This window comes from Toxoplasma gondii, chromosome XII (genome assembly GCF_000006565.2).
Source record: "Toxoplasma gondii ME49 chromosome XII, whole genome shotgun sequence".
NCBI classification, from domain to species: domain Eukaryota; phylum Apicomplexa; class Conoidasida; order Eucoccidiorida; family Sarcocystidae; genus Toxoplasma; species Toxoplasma gondii.
Window position 1 is genome coordinate 3,507,477 of NC_031480.1, and position 17,607 is coordinate 3,525,083.

The 17,607-nt window shown below is 59.1% G+C and overlaps 1 protein-coding gene across 1 annotated transcript; it reads right to left on the minus strand.

The window, feature by feature from the left end:
* Nucleotides 1-93: 93 nt before the first annotated feature.
* On the minus strand, nucleotides 94-11,952 carry AP2XII4 (AP2 domain transcription factor AP2XII-4; the record flags this gene model as incomplete). The annotated part of the gene is made up of 2 exons (XM_002367096.2): nucleotides 94-3,378; nucleotides 3,724-11,952. 2 exons carry the CDS (start codon nucleotides 11,950-11,952, stop codon nucleotides 94-96), a joined length of 11,514 nt encoding a protein of 3,837 aa, XP_002367137.1.
* Between the last annotated feature and the right edge of the window lie 5,655 nt (nucleotides 11,953-17,607).

Here is a 17,607-nt window from a genome sequence, read left to right on the forward strand (position 1 = left end):
GAACGAAGCGTCTTTTCCTCTCTTTTCTCTCAGCGGCAGCGACGCGCCTCGTCTTCCCTGCATATGCACTTTTCCACATGCGTCTCTCCTCCCCTAGACATATCTCGGGCGCGGCCTGGGTCCTGGGAGGGCGGCGACAGCTCTCCAGACGTGTGCGTCTGTGCCGTCGATTTCAACTTCGCAGTCCCAGGTGAGGAGTTCCTGGAATTTGCTGAGGCCCTCCGCAGAAAAGTCGTGGCTGCTGTGAGGCCGAATCTTCTTGGTGCCGCCTGCCCCCGCAGAAAACGTCGCATCCACGTTCTCTTCAGCGACATGACGTTTCGCGACTCTCCGTTCTTCTGGGCGGAGAGGGCGCGAGCCTCGGTCGTGGACCTCGGCCTCTTCAAGCCGCCTCTGGAGCCTCGCGGATTCTCGCAGGCGCGAAGCCCGCAGGCGCGGCGACGCGGGCCGCGAATCTCTGGGGGCCGAAGAGGCAGACACGGAGGAAGCCTTGTCGCGCTCGGAGCCGCTTCCCTCGGGAGTGAGGAAAACCTCGACAATCTCCTCGTCTTCCTCCTTCGTCCGCAAGAACGCGACAGGCGAGGAGGAAGCGAAGCGCTCACCTTCGCGACCGAATTGCAACGAGTTGCCAGCCCCCCCAACGCCTTGAGGCCCTGGGAAGGCGACCTCGTTTTGGATGCCCAGCTGCGCATCCACGCGGTGGGTGTCGTCGAAAGAAAGAGGCTTCCCGTCCACCTCTCGTGACCCGAGAATGGTCTGCCTTCTCATCTGTCTCTGCTCGTCTGAAGGCGTCGCGCCGTGGCTTCCGCGAAGACTGTCTCTTTCCTCGAAACGCCTTCTCTCTCTTCTTCTCCCGCGTTCGTTGTCGTCCTCCTTCACGCCCTCAAACACCTGATGTTCGGCGTCTTGCTCCTGTCCCCATACGGTCTTTCCTTCCTCGCGTCGACTTCCTCGAAGGTCTCTCCGGCGCTCCTCTCCTCTTCTCTCCACGGTCTGGCCGACAACTTTCGCGCGATGGCTCTTCACCCCCAGAGGCGTCTTGCCTCCTTCTCTCACTTTCCACGTCTCACCCTTCCCTCCCTCGTTCTTCGCCGCCTCGTTCTTCGCCGCCTCGTTCTTCGCCGCCTCGTTCTTCCCCTTTCGTCTCTCCTCGCTTGTCTTTCGCCTCCGCAGTTCTCTCTCCTCTCGGTCGCCCTCCGCGCCCCGCAGTTCGTCTCCACGGGTCTTCTTCCTGCGTCGCTCCTCGTCGCCGTCCTCTCTCTCTCCTCGTCTCCGAAGTCGTTCACTCGCCGCCTCGGTGCCCTCTGCCTCGGCCTCGAAGCCCACCCGGCGCTCGCTGCCCTCTCGCCTACCGTCCTGCCGCCCTCTCTCTCGCTCTCTGTCGCGCGCAGCCGCGCCGCCTGCGACCATCTCGTCGCGGACTTCTCTCGGGTCTAGGCCTGCCAGCGCGCGTTGCCGGGCCTCCAGGGCGAGCTCTCGCGCGCGCTCCATCCCCAAAACTTTGACCGAAAACGAGGTCGAGGCCCGCTGGCCGTCCAGCGTCGTCCACGTCGCCTTCCACCGGTGCTTGGTTTTGTCGTAGTGGATACCCAAGCCACCGCCTGTGGGCGACGCGCTCCCGGGCGACATCAGGTGTCTTGGCGGCGCGAACAGAAGCGCAGAGTTCTCCGAATCGAGGAAGGGGAAGTTCGCGTCGTCGCCTGCGAAGCCCAAGTCCTCTCCCAGGTCCCACAGCGCCTCCGACGCTTCGTCCGAACTCCCCGAGTGTCTCCGCGAAACGTCGGGCCGGTCACAGGCCCCCGGAGAGACGCTGGACGCGCGCGCGGAGATAGGCGACCGCGCGAGGGCAGAGAACGGAGACACTGGAGACGCAAGAGAGACGCCTGTGGGGAAGGCGAGCTCCGACGCAGACCCTCCCTGGCCCGCCGCTTCTTGCTTGTCAACCTCACTAGGAGGGAGAGTGGACCGTATCCGGAGAGCAATCGGTTCTCGACCCTGGTCGCTCTTCCCCTGGGGCGCGGAGGACCGCGGAGAATCGAGCGCTTTTTCGTTCAAGGAAGAAACGTCTTCGCCTGAATGCGTCTCATTTTGAGAAGTGCGAAGATCCTCTTTTCTTGCTTCTGTCTCCTGCGCTCTTCCAACCTTTTCACTGCCCTCAGCAAGGGCATGCTCCCCCCCGGGGGCAAGTGCCTCCGACCCCCCAGCGGGACTGGAGCCGTGCTTCGCGTCTCGACCCTCAGAAAGAAGTCTCGAGGAGTCCTCTGTCGACCGGTCTCCCGCAGTGGACCCCGCCGCTGAGTCGGTTCTTCCTTCCGCGCCTTCCCCTTCGCCTCTGGAGCTCCCATGCCCTTCCTTCGCTGCGACTCCGCTAGCGCCCTCTCCACTCCCGAGAGGCTCCTGCCCTCGTCCTTCCTCTTCCACCGCGTCCCTGGTCTCGCCTGACTCATCCTGGGCCTGGCCAACCTCCCCGCGGCCCAGAGCCCCAGCGACGCCCGCAGGCGGTGGAGACGCCGCCGCCTGCTTCAGAGGCCGGTCGGGCGCGACGTCTCCGTTTCTGTCTCGGCGGCCTGCAGACCGAATGGTCTCCACGGGGACGCAGTTCCCCACGCCGTAGCCAAGGCTGTGGCCGGTGACGTACTGTCTGAAGCGAACGGCCGAGACGAGGGCCTTCAGGCTCCCGACCTTCTCGATGGAGAAGCAGCGGACGAACTCGTCGTTCGGTCCGTACCGAGCACACCAGAAGGCACCGACGTGAGGCTTTTCAAAGAGCTGAACCTTCCTCACTCGCTCGCCGCGCTCTGTGTCGCAGGCGCAGACGGCGACGCGGCCAGTCGCCGGATCTCGGACCTTGGTCGGGATGTACACAGGCCCGAGGGGTCTCCTTCGCTCCTCCAGCCTGTCTCCTGCGCACCGGGTCCTGCGTCTCCGCTCGCCGTCCATGTCTGCGCCGTCGACCCGCGGCCGTTCGAGGCGCCGGCCTGGGGACGCCGGGTGGCACGGCATGCCCGCAGGCGGGAAGGCGACTAGGGCGTCTCTTCTTCGGATCCCCAGTTCGCTCTGCCTTCGCGACCCCAGCGTCCCCAGCGAAGCCGGCGAGAATCCCTCGCCCTTCAGAGGCCCGAACGGCCGGGTGAGGCTGCGCGGGGCCTCCTCGCGCTGCGCAGACGGCGACTTGAAGAGACTGCGGAGATTCTTCCGCTCGTGCTCTGGAGCCTCCGAGCAGACACTCCGTCGCTGCCGCTTGGGCGAGGTCAGAGATGACCCCTTCGACAGCGGATGCGAAAGCGGAGACGAGTACGAGCTCGCAAAATGTCCCGCGTCTGTCGGAGACAGCAGCCGTGGCGGCCGGTGCAGGTACCGGCTCAAGGGGTACGGAATCTGCAGAAGAAAAAACAAGAACGAAACGGAGAGAGCTGAGAGCCGTCGAACCTTTGTAGCGAGATTCCGAGTTCACATGTTTGAACGCGTTGCCACAGCTGCACCGGGGTGAAAACTGACGACTCACAAAACGCACTTGCCTTACTCTCGAAACGTCGAGAGGGGCGACAACAGGAAAAGCCGGACGAGGGGCGGAGGCGCGCTTTTGCAGGCGAAGTGACGAGTTCAGAGAAATGTGATTAAAGACACTACTTCTACGCGTCTAAAAGCCCACACCCTGGCGTAACGTCGATATAAAAAAACCGTTTGCCTCCCATTTCCAGTCCTTTGACTTCACGTTCTCACCGTCGGCGACGCGTGGGTCGCGGCCCGTCTGGCCTCTTCCTCCTGTGACATGGCTCGCAAGCGCTTCGACCTGAATCGCCCGTTCACGGTGTCCAAGCCCGCGTCTGCGGCCGGCTCCCCGACCGCATGCAATCTCCGCAGCGCGTTGAGGCGAGCTGACGACGGGGGCCTACCCCGGCGAACCGGTAGCACACTCCCCTTCCTCTCGTCAGCGCGGTGGCGCTCTTCGCCAGGCCTCCCCGGGAACGAGGACATGGTCCGGCCCTTTGCGGAGTCGCCCCCCAGACCCCCAGCGGTCGGAGACGCGCCCGCGAAGTGGGCAAGGAGGAGTCGGGCCGAAGGAGAGAGGAGACAGGGAGCCACGGCGGAGGGCGAGGAAGGCGAGGCCGACGCGTCGGCCTGCGCCAGAGATACTGCATGCAAGTAAATCAGTGCCTCGACGTTCGGCGGGGGCAGCGGCGGGAGGATGTCCACATCGCCCTCCAGGATCGACAGGAGGGGGGTGTCGAGCCCAGAGGGCAGAGCGAGTTCCATCGCGTGAAGGAGAAAAGAAAGATCTTCGTTCGTCGCCTGGATGAGACGCTCTCGCTCGTTCATCAAACATTCTGTGTGACGATGAAACGCGTTCAAAACCTTCACGAGGTGTAGCTCTCCCGCCAAGTCCATGGCCTCAAAGCCCAGGGATCCCCGCGGGCTGGAGACCCGCCCCACCCGTTCGCTCGCTTCTGGGAGTTGCCTCGCCTCAACCTCTACCGCCTCCGTGAGACCGGCGAACGCGCCGCCTGCGCTAGGCGCCGCCGCAGGAGACACCGGCGCATGGTTGGTTGTCTGGAGCCCGAGGCCCGCCTCCGAAGACACCACCTCTGCTACGCCATCGGGCAGGGCGGTCGTCTCCGCGGCAGTCTCCTGGGCCTTGAAACGCGCCTCGCGAACGAACCGTTCTGTCTCCTCCACGAGCAAGTCGACATCGCCCCTCGTTAGGCCCCCCTCGCCCTTGGCCAGCATCGCCGCCCGCACCGCCACAGTCACGCGAGCGGCCAGCTGGTGAGTTGCATCGGACAACTTCCCGCCAACGCCGAACACCTGAGCCTGCTCCAGCGCAGCACGCGCCGCGGCTCGGACGAGGTCACCTGCCTCGCGAAGCGGTTTAACAGAAGCACAAGACGGTCGGGCAGACGCGGAAGAAGACGGGGAAGCAGAGGTTTGCTGGAGAGTTTGTGGAAAGGGGTAGGAAGCCAAAGGAGACGAGAGGGAAGTAGGGCTTGAAGAAGAACGGAACGAGAGAGACAGCGGTGCGTGCGATGAAGGCGACGCGAGCTGGGCCGAGAACGGGGATGCGGCGGAAGACGACGGGGACAGCGCATACAGGGAAGAAGACGGAGACGACGTCGGCTTCAAAGGCCCCTTTCCTGAAGAGCTTGCGAGGTGTGAGAGTGAAGGCGACGAAAGCGAGAGTACTTGTGACGACCCAACAGACAGAATGTCTCCAGATGTCTCTTGGCCCTTCACCACTCCACCATTCATCTCGGTTCTCGCCGTCTCTGCCTGAGCCCCAGGCACTCCTCTCTCGACGTTGATGTCTTCGCTTCCGGCTGTCTCCACCTCGGCTGTCTTGTCCACTTCGCCCGACAATCGCTTTCCTTCCGAAGTGTTCGCGTCTCCACTTGCTTCCTTTCCCTCCGCCTTGCTGTCTCCACTGTTTCCTGTCTCCTGGGGCTTTATCTCCCCTTCACCGCCCCGCGGGGCAAAGGCCTGTCCCTTCGGGCTCGTCGCTGCACCTCCTGCCCCACCAGCCAGCCGACCACCAGGTGTGGCGGGACTGCTGCTGTCTCTGGTGTCTCCGCTTTGCTGCGAACAGCCACGGGGGTCGTCCACGTCGACCGGGGCCAAGTCCTCAGCCGCCCCTGCGTCAGGAGCTGCGCCTTCCCGCAGTCGCCTTCTGAGTTGTCCGCAGATGTAAACAGCTATGTGGAGAGCCTCGGTGAGCTCGACGAGGTGAACGACCTGTAAATCCAGTTTCCGCAGATCGCTGGCAATCGAGAGGGACCGCTCCAGCATCTGTCTCCACCGACTGATGAAGGGGACAGTGTCGATTCGCAGGGCCTCGCGGGCTTGGGCCTTCGCCCCGACCCCACACGCGCCCTGCGGCTCGCCCGCTGCCGCTGGAAGGCCCTCGCCCTGCTCCAGCCACCGATAGAGCTTCACCGCCAAGTCTCGGACGGAAACAAATGGCCGAGCGTCGCTCGAGTCGCCCTCGGAGAAACTGTCCACCGGGGCAGACACCAAGTCCTTACCACGCACCGAACATCTACGCAACGCAGGAGAAGAAGAAGATGATGGCGAGGACGCCAGTGGAACAGCGTCTCTCGATGCATGCGTGTCAGAACAGGAGGCTGACGGCCTGTCGGACGAAGGCAGCGAGGAAGCTGGAAGAATCGACGCCGGAGCGGTTTTTGCCTCTTGGGTCTCGAACCCAGAACTGGTGCTTCTGGACTGTGTCGCGTCAGTGTCTGGGGTCTTCTCCTTCTCGTCTGCTTTCTGCGTCGCTGCTTCTGCACCTGACGGAGACTCGCCCTTCTCTGTCTCCGCCTGCCCCCCTGCCAGGGATTTCGCACTTTCTGTTGGCGTCACCGTCGCCTTCTCCTTCACAGTCGCCTCGCCCTGCACAGCTTTGGGCGTCGCCTGCGAAGAGGTTTCTCCTTTTCCGTGGCTGCTCACACGCGCGGCGGAGACACCCTGAAGCAGTCGAAAGCGAGAGACGATCTCTTGGAGTCTCGCGTTAAGGGGGTACGGGACAGCCTCGGAGAGAGGCCGTTGCGGCGGTTCGGCTCCGCCACGCAGGCAGAAGGAGACTCGCTTGTGGGGCGAAGAGAGCGGACGGAAAAGAATCCCAGTCGGGCCGTTCCTGTCCCCACTAGCCACCGACGAGACACGGAGAGACGCGGGTGTGGGGTCCCGAGATGCAGGCGATGCGGACTGAGTTGGAGGGCAAGACGCTCGAGGTGAGAGAGGCAGAGAGGCGGAAAGCAAAGCTGAATCTCTCCCGGCTCGGGCCTCTAAGGCAGATGAAGAGGGCGGGGCGACACCGGCAGGCGTCTCAGACTGGTCGCCTTTCTCAGACAAACGGCTGTTGGGGCTCTCAAGAGGGGACGCGACTGAAACATCGCGACACACGCTCCCTCCTTCCTCTTTCTCCTCCACTTTTTCTGGCTCCTCAGTGTTCTGTACTCGCGTCTCTTCGAGCTTCTCTACCATCATCTCTGTGTTTGGAGAGACTTTCATGTCGATTCGCGACTCTGGTTGACACTCCTCACTCGCCCTCGGCGTCGCCTCCTGCTGACGCGGAGTTCTGCAAGAGTCTCCACCTCCTGCCGCTTTCGATGATTCCTTCTGTTCTTCCCGCTCTCGTTCCTCTGGTGAGAATGCCTCCTTGCTGCTCTTCGCCTCTTCTACCTGCTCGCCCTCGACGCCCAAAAACATTCCTGTCTCCTTTTTCAGCTCTTCGCTTTTGTTGTCTTCCGGCAATCGCAGATCCTTCGTCTCCAAGTCACATGCACTGGCGTCAGCCCAGTGTCCGCGTTCACAAGACTTCTCGCAGTTCAGGGAGCCGAGCTCGAGGGACTTCCCAACCGTCGCCTGCCACCGGGGTGTATAGACAGTCGGGCTGAGAAGGTCCTGGGCTGTGACAGTGACTGGCGTCTCCGGCGCAGGCAGCAAAGGAAACTCCTCCTTCACGATTGTGGTGCCTGGGTCATCTCCTTCCGCCGTCCTTGTATTCTCTCCTTTCTCGCTCGTGTTCAACGTTCCCGTTTTCTCTGCTGTTCTGCCACACGGAGACTCCACCGAATGCGGAGACGACGCCAGCTTTTTGGGGGCACCTTTCTCCTCCGCTGCTTCACTCACGTCGGAGGCTGAAGTCATGCTCACATTCTCCTTCAAAACAAGCTCCGCGTTCCGCTCCAAGCTCCTCTCACATCTGTCTCTCTCCCCCGCCTCGGCCATCTCTTGTTCTTTCGAAGGCCCTGTCATTTTCTCGCCCTCCGGCATCCCAGGAGCACGCCTAGAGTCTGCATGCGTCGGCGCCGACCCCCCGGTTCCCAACGCCTCAGCTGGACGATCTGCCTTCATCGGAGACAGGGCGTCATCTGACGCCGCCGGAGAGGCACCTCCCATCGTAGGCGTTGCGGCCTTTTCTCCCTCTCCTCCGTTTCGGTCCTCCTCCTCCTTCCCCAGAATGCCCCTGCGACCGCCGCCTGTCCCCTCAGCTTCTTCTGCTCCACGTTCAGACGTCGTCTCGCCGCTGTCTCCCTGGAACATCCCCGCTTTCGATCCTGTCGCCGATTTCCAACCGACTTGCTTCTCCTCATTCTGTCCCTGCCGACCTTCGGCTGCCAACGCCTTCTCGCTCGCCTGCCGGAGGGCCGGGCCTGGGGCCCCCAGACCCCCCCCCAGGCCCGTGGGCGACGCCGGACGGCTCGCGAGAGGCAGGAAGGCCACAGGTCTCCGCAAGCCTCCCAACCGGAGATGTTTGTCCACTGCCTCGACGTAGGAGCAGAACTTGGGGGGTCCATTTACCGCCATCTCCAACTGTTTCAGCCACACAACAGGCCAGCCCCCGCCGCCCGAGCCGCCGACATGTTGCCGACAACACGACGGGCCTGTTGCCCCCCCGTCTGGGTGCGCGTACCATCGATACTGCGACGTCGGGGAAGCGGGGAAAGAGAAGCGCTCGCCCTGTGGGTCTCCGTTCCGGCTCGCGCCGCCCCGACAGGCCCCAGGCGACGCGGTCGCAGCCAGCGCTGAGGGTGAACAGGGCGAAGCCGACGATACCACTTGCTGAGAAGGAGGAGCTCCTGTTCCCGGGGGGTCTGCGCGTTGAACCGAGGCAGTGGGCAGAAACTGGGGTGGGTTCCGTCCTGCGGGCTCGACATCCCCGTTCTTCGGCGAGAACGAACTCGACGCTCGGAAGGCGAGACCCAACGCCGAAGAAGAGGCCTTCTGTTCACTTGCTCCGAAAGAGGGAGGAGAAATTCCAGGCACCGTCCCGGCGTCAGACGGCATCTGGACGCCGAGCCCGACGTCACTGGGGTCGGCGAGACACGCGTTCTGGGGGGGTGCCCGCATCCCGAGAGAGGCGAGCGATTTCCGATGCATGCTCTTGCTCAGTTTCTTTCGGTTTCGTTTCCTGTCTCTCCAGCTTTTTTGCAAAGCCGCCGCAGGCCCGCCGAGTCCCGAGTCGTCCAGAGACCCATTCGCAGAGCACGGCGAGTCGACGAAGCCCGTTGACGCTCCAGGGATCTCGGCCTCGCCCTGCGCCGCATGCCAACTCGCCGACGGCGAGGCGAGCGAAGATGCATGCGACGCAGACGACGGAGAGGCTGGTGATGCAGCCAACAGGCCGTTGCCACGGCCCGCTGCGAGCTTTACACGAAGTGCAGGATGTCCGTGGGGATTCCGGCCGTCGGGGTGGAGCCCAGAGCCAGTGAGAGACGACGAGAGAGCCTCGGGAGTCCCGAACGGAGACGGAGCCTTCTGGGGACGGTCGCGCGCGGCGGCAGCTCTTCCATCCAAAGCCAGAGCAGCCCCCGCGTCTGGCGCAGGTGTCTCCTCCTTCACGCGCGAGTCCTGGCGCCCGTGCGAGGCCTCTCGACGCCCTGCAGGCCACGCCGTATCGCGGCGTCGCCTTTCTCGCTGGCCCTCTTCGCTTTTTAGGTCCTCTCTTCGGCGACAGGGGCGCTTACTCTCGCCCTCCCGAAGGGCACGGCGCCCTCGCTTTTCCCCCCGCATGTCGCTCGAGCTGGGTCTCGCGCCTGCAAGTCGGCCTCGGCCCGCGGGGCCCTGGGAGTGAGGGAAGTCCCGGTGCTCGCCGCCTGTCTCGTCGTCTACAGCAATCGCTTCCCGACCCTCAGCTTCGCGCACCGCCCCCGGTTCCCCTGCGAGACCAGAGGCAGGAGAAAGAGAGTCTCCTTGAGAGACCGTTCGTTGACTTCCCTCCCTCGCCGATAAGCCGGAAATCAAGGAGTGAGAAGTGCAGCGTCTCGCGCGCGAGGACGCCAGTGTCGGGAGAATCGGAGGTCTCGCAGGTCGCTCGGCGGGAGCCAAAGGCGGGAGAGAGGCCGCTTGGAGTCGCGAAGCCTCCGTCACCCACTGGCGGGCCTTCGCGGTCTCAACGAAGGCCGCGAAACTCGACGGGGAGACAGCCCACGCAGGGTTCTCCCTTTTTCCGGCAACGCCATTCCCCCTCGACTCGCGGCTCTTGTCAAGGGTACAAGAAACATCTGAAGAAGGACCTCCTTTCGCCTCAGGTGCAACCGCCACGGCCGCCTCCGTCTCCGTGCTCGTGACAGAACGGCAAGCGTCTCCAGGCCCACTTGCCGCCCTACCAGGTCTTCCGTCGGCGTCGCCTCCTGCAGGCTCTGTCGCAGCTGACGCTGCCCCAGGAGGCTTTGAACTGGCGCTGTTCTCTTCGCCGTCTTCCTTCGCCTCGCTGCTCTCGACACGAGTGATGTTCTGGTCGGAAGAACCTGACGAGGAACTTGCTTTCCCCTCTTCTTCTCTCTCCTTCTCTGCAGCTCGCGACTCGGCGTCCTCTCCACCCTCGCCACCTACCGTCTCCTCCTCTGAGGCGCCTGGGCCTAGGAGATTGCCGCCTTTGGGGTTTGTGCCAGTGGTCGCTGTCACGGGTCCACGCGCAAGCGTTTCTGCCCAATATGCGATAACCTCGCTTCTGGGGATGCCGTCGTTGTCAGCCAAGAAGGTGAGGAACAGTTCGGCCAGAGAGACAGCGACCTCCGGGGAATACCGGGCCAAGGAGAAAACTCTCATCTTCTTCTGGCCTCTAAAAAGGTACCTCGCTCGCCACTCGCGCTTCTCCACGTTGAACTGGCACTGGTACGGCACACAGAGGCGCGGCGGCGGCCCTGCGGGCTTGCGGGGACAGGCGCCTCGCCCAGAGCGCACCGGAGGCCGACCTTTCCCCTCGCCAGGAGGAGCAACAGACGCGGAAGACGAAGAGGAAGAAGACGACGAAAAAAAAGACGAAGGCGTGGAAGACAACGGAGAAGAGGACAACAAGGAAGAAGAGGACAACGACGATGAAGAGGAGGAGAACGAAGAACAAGAGCAGGACAATGAAGGAGAGGAGGTGGACACAGTTGAAGCGTCACCGTTAGGGACTGAGAGAAGTTGGTCGGAAGCAAGAGTAGATGGGGGGCGAGAAGAGAGACTACAGACGGAGACAGACGAGAGTGTTGAATTGGGTCGACAGCCCACCTCTTGACCAGACTGTCCAGAAGTCGCGGGGTACGCTGAATTTTCTTTTGTCACTGCATTTGAAAAGAAACCTCGGGGAGAGAACGGGCCTTGCACGGGCGAGGCAGAACCACGTCTGCTTCTTCCCCGGTCGTCCTCTGGCGCGCGATCCGTCTCGCTTTTTGCGCCCTGGCCTTCGTCTGTCTCCCTCTGTGGGCGATTCGCGTCTCGGTCCGTTTCCCTCTCTCCCGCGAGCAGAGAAGACTCTTGAGACCTTTCTCCCTGCTGAAGAGTCGCAGACACGGCCGAAGTCGCCCGTGGGCAGACAGAAGACCCTGACCTAGAGAGGGTCGACGAAGAGAAAGAAGACGAGAGAGCAGAAGAGAGCGACGATGCGGGAGGCGACGACACCGAAGAGGCGACAGAATATGAAGAAGAGACTGCAGCGTCAACTGATGACGGAGACTGCGAGTTCGAGGAAGCTGTGGCATCGCCTCCAGCGCCTTTGTCCCTGTACGAGATATCCCGAGGACTGGCACACACGTCCTCGCCTCCGCCCGACGTCCGCCGCGCTCCGCCAGGCCTCCCGCCCCCCGAGGCTCCTTCTCCTTCCTCTCCAGCTTTCCCCATTAGGCCTCTCGACGCAGAGACCGGAGGCCTCGCGTTCGATGCGCGCAAGCTGCGCCGAACGCCGGGGGCCGAGGCGGACGAGGCTTCGGATATGCGTAGGGCATCAGCTGGTCGAAGAGGCGAAGTCGACCGCGACTGGTTGTCGGGCGAGGAGGCGAGAAAGCCAGCGCGAGCGCGCGTCACGCGCTTCGCGCTGGCTGACCTGAGAAAGGGAGAAGAAGGCTCGCGACCTGTTGGGGTCTCTACTGGACCGAGAGGCGCGCCAGCAGCCGTTCCACCTCGCGAGGCCTCTGAGGGTCCTCCCGCGCCGGCGGAGAGCCGCGGAGACGTGCGAGGCGCGAACGCCATGGAGAGGAGAGAAGAACCGAGCAGAGTGACGAGGCCTTTCTCCTCACCGGAGGGAAGTGAGGACGAGACAGCGCGCTCGCTTTTCCCAGAGCACAGAGGCGACGAGACGAAAGGGCGAGGCCACCCACATGGGCGAGACGCTCTGTTGAAAAGCAGCAGCAGTTTTACTCGAACGTTAATGAGAAGCCAAAGTCAAGACCCCGTGGCGCGAAAGATAAAAAAATTGCCCAGAAGACGCGCTGGACAGATACGCAAAAGAAAGGCCCCCCCTCGCACACAGTCGCGGCCGCTGACATTAAAAAAAAGGGGAACGAGAGACACCCAGGGCGTCTCTGAGGGTCGCCATGCATCCTCCAGAATGAAGAAGCAACGCCTCTGCCTCGCCTGGACAACAGAGAAAAACAAGAGAAAGGCGTACGGGCGGCAACGGCGAATGCCGTCTGAGAAAACATCTAGCGCGAAGAACTTTGACAGACGAGGTGAGTAGAGACGGGGAGTGCCAAATACGCAGACTCTTGAACAGAAAACTCTTAAGAGTCGAGGGAGAACTCAACACGCAGACCCGAAGAAGGCACAAAAGCAAGCCAAGTTGCAGACGACGTGTACGTTTAACGAGAAAGAGAAAAGAAGGTGAAGCGAAACGCTTTTGGCGAGCTAAGAGCGGGTCGAAAGTTCCGATGCCCAGCGAAGAGATGCAGACGGCGGAAGAAGAGTTCCCGGCCCCGTGAGGAAGGTTGCTCGCGCGCTTGAAAAAGAGACGCCGACTTCGACACGCAAAGCAAATTGCGAAGTGTCGAATTCGCGGTTTCCCCAGTTCTGTCGTCTCGCGGAAAGACGCGGGTCGGCACAGGGGCCCTCGCAACAAAAGAAAAGCGAGCTTCTGCCATTCGCCCGCGCGGAAAAAGATTTGCGAGAGACACAAACGGCAAGAAAAAGTGTAGGTGACTTTGGCTCTCTGACGGAGGGCGCGTTTTGGAAGCCACTTCGCGGGGCAGGCGGGCAAAAGCGCAGAAGAAAGGCGAGGAATTCGTTGTAGGACGAAACAGAACGCGAACGCTCGACTGCGATCAAGAAAGAACAGTCTCGCGGCAGATACCTCCTCTGTTCAGGCCTCGCTTGCCGCGCCTCGCAACCCAGGGACCGAAGGAAGCGAAGTGAACGGGAAGTCTCTCACAAACGCGAAAAAAACGACGAAACACCGCAGCAAGGGCCGCTGCCCAACGAGTGAGACAAGCGAGGAAAGAAGCGAGAAAAAACCGCGTGGTTGCGGTTGCCAGAGCGCGTGTGGGAAGCGAATTAAGGGGCTGAAGTCGACAGAAAACGCGTGTTTCGTCAACAGTCGACAGTCCACCCCAACGCCACTCTTCCCCCTTCAGCGTACCTTTCCCGAGTTCAGAAATCCCCGAAAAGCCGTCTCGTTTTCACCGTACGGCACACAGAGCTGAAAACTTCCCCGAGAAAAAGCCTCCTCTTCCCCATCGCTGGCTTCTGCCGGCCCTGGTCATCCAGAGAAATGCGGTCGGTGTCATCCACCACATCGACCCCCAAGGAGCAACACCGCTTTGCGCACAAAGACCGCGTCTCCAGCAATAATTTTTCTCTCTTAGAAAGCGACAAGACTGCGTTCCTGCCAAAGTTTGTAGGCTTCAAGAAGTTCCCGTGGTTGTGGAGGATGCGCCTTCCAGTCCGCGTTTCCCCAGGAAAAGCATTCGTTGCTCCTCTCCGGCACCCGTCGATTTCCCTTGGAACTGTCACACGGAAGATCGGGCGTCTCTCGAAAGTAGAACGATGTTGCGGTGTTTGGGTACGAAATGGGTCACAAAAGAAAACAATTTGTTCACGGAATGGCGTCCGCTTCATTCGTCTCGAAATTTCCAGTTTCCCGACGACGGAAATCTGAGAGGACTCGCGGCTTGTGCCCACCGAGTCATGCGCTCCCTTTATTCGTCGGGCCCCACCGTAGAATCTCACCGGCACGCTGACCCCAAAAAGGCACCAAGTCGTTCCAAGGGAAGTGGACTTTGTTGTTTTTCTTCCACTTGGAACCATAGTAGGGTTTTGGACCGGTTTGTTGTATCCTGTAGGATGCAACTGCAGTCGAACAGTGCCTCCAAATCCCGGTTTGAGGAGAGGCGCGACGCGTATGACACGAACGCCACGATGTCCGGTTGTTCAGCCGTAATGGTAGCGTCGAACATCCATATCCGATCATCAACTTAGATCACAGATCAATGTAATTCATGCCTCCAAGCAAAGGAACATCTTACTAGTGGATATTGCACGGAAGAACAAGTTCTTCGCTTGTGAAAAGATAGAGGTTATAGACTTTGAGAGTCGCGCTGTGGAGTAGGGACACAGAGAACCGTTGAAAGCAACAGCCGTTTCACTGATTCTTTTGTGGAGACGACTAACTGACTGGTATTATGTTGGTCCGATAGTTCCATCAATCCCAGACAAATATAAACCATCGCGCCATCGAATATACCATCCCTTTACGCAGACATCTTTAGGAAGAAAACTGCTTTTCACCTTTGCACCACAGCGAAAACGTCTCTGCAATTTCGTTAAGCGGGGACGCTTACATCACCCGTCCAAACCGCCGTTCCGAGTCTGGTACAAGAGCTCCTGATATCGGTCATGTAGGTTAAACGAGGAAAAGCCGAACAACAAGAGTAGAGATTTGAGTTCGTGTATATTCCTTTCGCAAGATGACATACACTGTAACTGCTGTTGACATTGACGGAGAGAAAGTTTCTCCCGGCAAAGAGTCACTTCTATGGTACACCCGCCTTCAGTTGGTCGGTTGTTGCAACGCATGCTTCTTAGATCTTCTCTGGAGAAAGAACACTTGGGATTTCTTAAAAGTGTCAAGAGTCTCTATTGGATCTCTGTATTCGTGTTGGAGAAGCTAGCGAAGGTCTCATCTCCATTTCTGCTTGGTTGTTTCCAAAGTGTGGCAAGCTACCCTTTGTTTCAACCCAGACAAATTGGAAACAACAGTTGAAGCACGGTTTTCTTAGTCAGTGTCCCTTTTCAACAGTGCAATCGAAGTCGCAGAGAAATGGCAGCCCACGAAGATCACCAGTTATAGGAAAGAGGATCTGAGATGCGAACTCGGCTTTTCCAAAGGATTGCCGAATTTAGATCGAGCATGTTTTTCTGTACGCTTTCTCGTGCCCGGAGCGTCCTGCCGTATTAGACGACTGGTTTAACAGAGTCTGCGCATCCCCTTGTGTCCAGACATGCAGAACTACTTTGTTACACTCAGTATCTTGCAAGAACAGATGTAACATGAAAAATCGTGTTAACGGTACATTAGATATGCAGTATTCCCCATGAAGCCGCGGTACCAAATCTGCTACTGCAGAAAACAGTGTTGCACGTGGAATTGGTGGCGCGTCAACACAGCAGCTCGGATTTGCTCGTAAATGATAACTTCCTGTCTGTATCTATAATAATTATGCCACTTTCCGATCCGAGTAAAGTGTGTAGGATTTCCTTTGTTTCCCAACATCACTGGCACGGAACACGACCATCCTTCTCAGCCACACCGTTGCGCGCAAAATAGGCTATTTGTGCCTTGATGTAGTTGTGGACGCATTTCCTGCGGCTGTACAAGTCTGTCCCTTCATGTCAAAAAGGGAAATTCCACCACGTTGCCACCTTCCTCGACCCTTACGCATCTGTGTCGTCGTACTGAAGCTACTAATCCCCATCTATATAAACAACGAGGACCTATCCTACACACGGATGCCTGGTGTGCACGACAGAAGCGTTTGATTAGAAAAGGAAAATGTCACGTTTTGAACGAGCTGAACATTCACCGTAGACGTTGGAGCTCTTTATTATGGAACTGAGTGAAACAATTCTTTACGGTGGTCAGAGCTGCTCAAGCATCATCTCTCGTTTATGTCGGTCATCGTTCTGAGTTGAAGCTGGTCTTTGAGTCCAGCGCAGTATCTCCATAAACTGTACCAGAACCTAACGTAAACTTCTCACGATTGATCGACATTTAGCCGCTAATATACAGTCGTCTAAGACAGATGTATCGCAGATTCGGTGTAATGTCCCGTCACGCTCTACAAATCATGTGGTTTGTCGAACGCACGCTAATGCCCTAACGCTCGCTTCATCTCTTGCTTCGTTCTGACACCTAGTAGAACACGTACAAGAGAGTCTGTCGTATTGCCGAATTGGCCCATGCGCCGTCAGAAACCATTCTGAGAATTTCTTGTGCCTTCACCCGCAATGAAAATACATTTGAAACAAATGAGAGAATTGTGTACGGACTATGGCTTGGCCCACACCCGGTGCAAATGGTTTCTTTTCATAGAAACAGTTTGTCGCTGAGAAACTGCCGTCCTCACCTACACTGGAAATCCATTGTCACCCGGCACAGAATAAATCTTTCACCTCAGTACATGCGACCTTTGTTTTGCCTGCTAGGATTGACTGGCATAGGAGCTTCTCACGGCTTCTATGAGTCGGACTCGTTCTATGTTGCTTCTACTTTTCTGAGCTAGTACTAGCAAAGAAGCTGGCGTAGCAAACTATCGGGTGGTGTGTCTTTCAGGGGATGGTCTTCGTCCCAAAATTATTGGATAGGAAAGCGGTGAGAACACAAGCTTTCTTTCACAGTCCGGAGTGGGGGCGCACATTTAACTGAACGCTAAAGTGAAGTTCTCGACTTGAACTGAAGCTCTCGACTTAATTTTGAAGTGGGTGGCGGAGCTGACGACAGATTTCTCGGGTCCGACATGTTAGAAACGCTTCCCCCCAATAGAGGGGTTTCCTAAACCGTAAAGCGCTGTCTGCAACGTGGAAAGACGAAATAGAGGATACGAGAACGGCTGAAAACAGAGATCTAACAATGACAAATGTTATGTGCGTTCTGGATGTCGCAGCGACGAATTCGGGGAACGAGGAGACCTGGAAACCGGACTTCAAGTATATCTTTTGTCCCCTGTTTGGGAACGGAAACTCATCCGTTCCTTCTTCATTAAGTCTGCGAAGAGTTTGTCGTCGAAACGACCAGATGCCGTCGCAGGTTTAAGCATAGACTGTGCCGAGCAGAGATAGGAAGAAGTTTTTTCTCGACTCCGCCGATACCTTTGAAGTCAAAGTCTCTCAGTTTTTCTGAAGAAAGGACTTTTTGGCACCCTACGCAGCCGGCGGGGATGCATCTTCCTACGTGAAGTTCCAATTTTTAGGAGTGAGCATTCTCGACAGAGTGTGTGAAATCTCAACGGCCTCACCGCAGCAACTACTCGCCACCGCAATATGTGCCGTCGGTGTCTTCTGCTGTTGTGTCAGAAACGGGAAGTTTTCCAGCAGCTAAGGCGAAAAGCACACGAGAGTGCGTCTGCTATTCCCGCGAAGGAATCTGACGCATCTTTTATCGGGCGTGTGCGTAAAACACCCCGCAGTTTTTGAGACCCCAGATGCACATGTTTTTTGCTGGTGTGTTGACATCGCGTGAACGCATGCATGCAGACGTGGTTTTTTCTCAGTGGCTATTCGCACGAATTCTCCATCTCTTTGCTCGTGACAGGTTTTCTGTCGACAAGCCCCGTTTATCTCCTTTGCGTTCTCAATCACGCGCAACCCCGTGGGGAATTCACGGGTGAAGTCTGCGAAGTCGAAATGCGGGCTTTC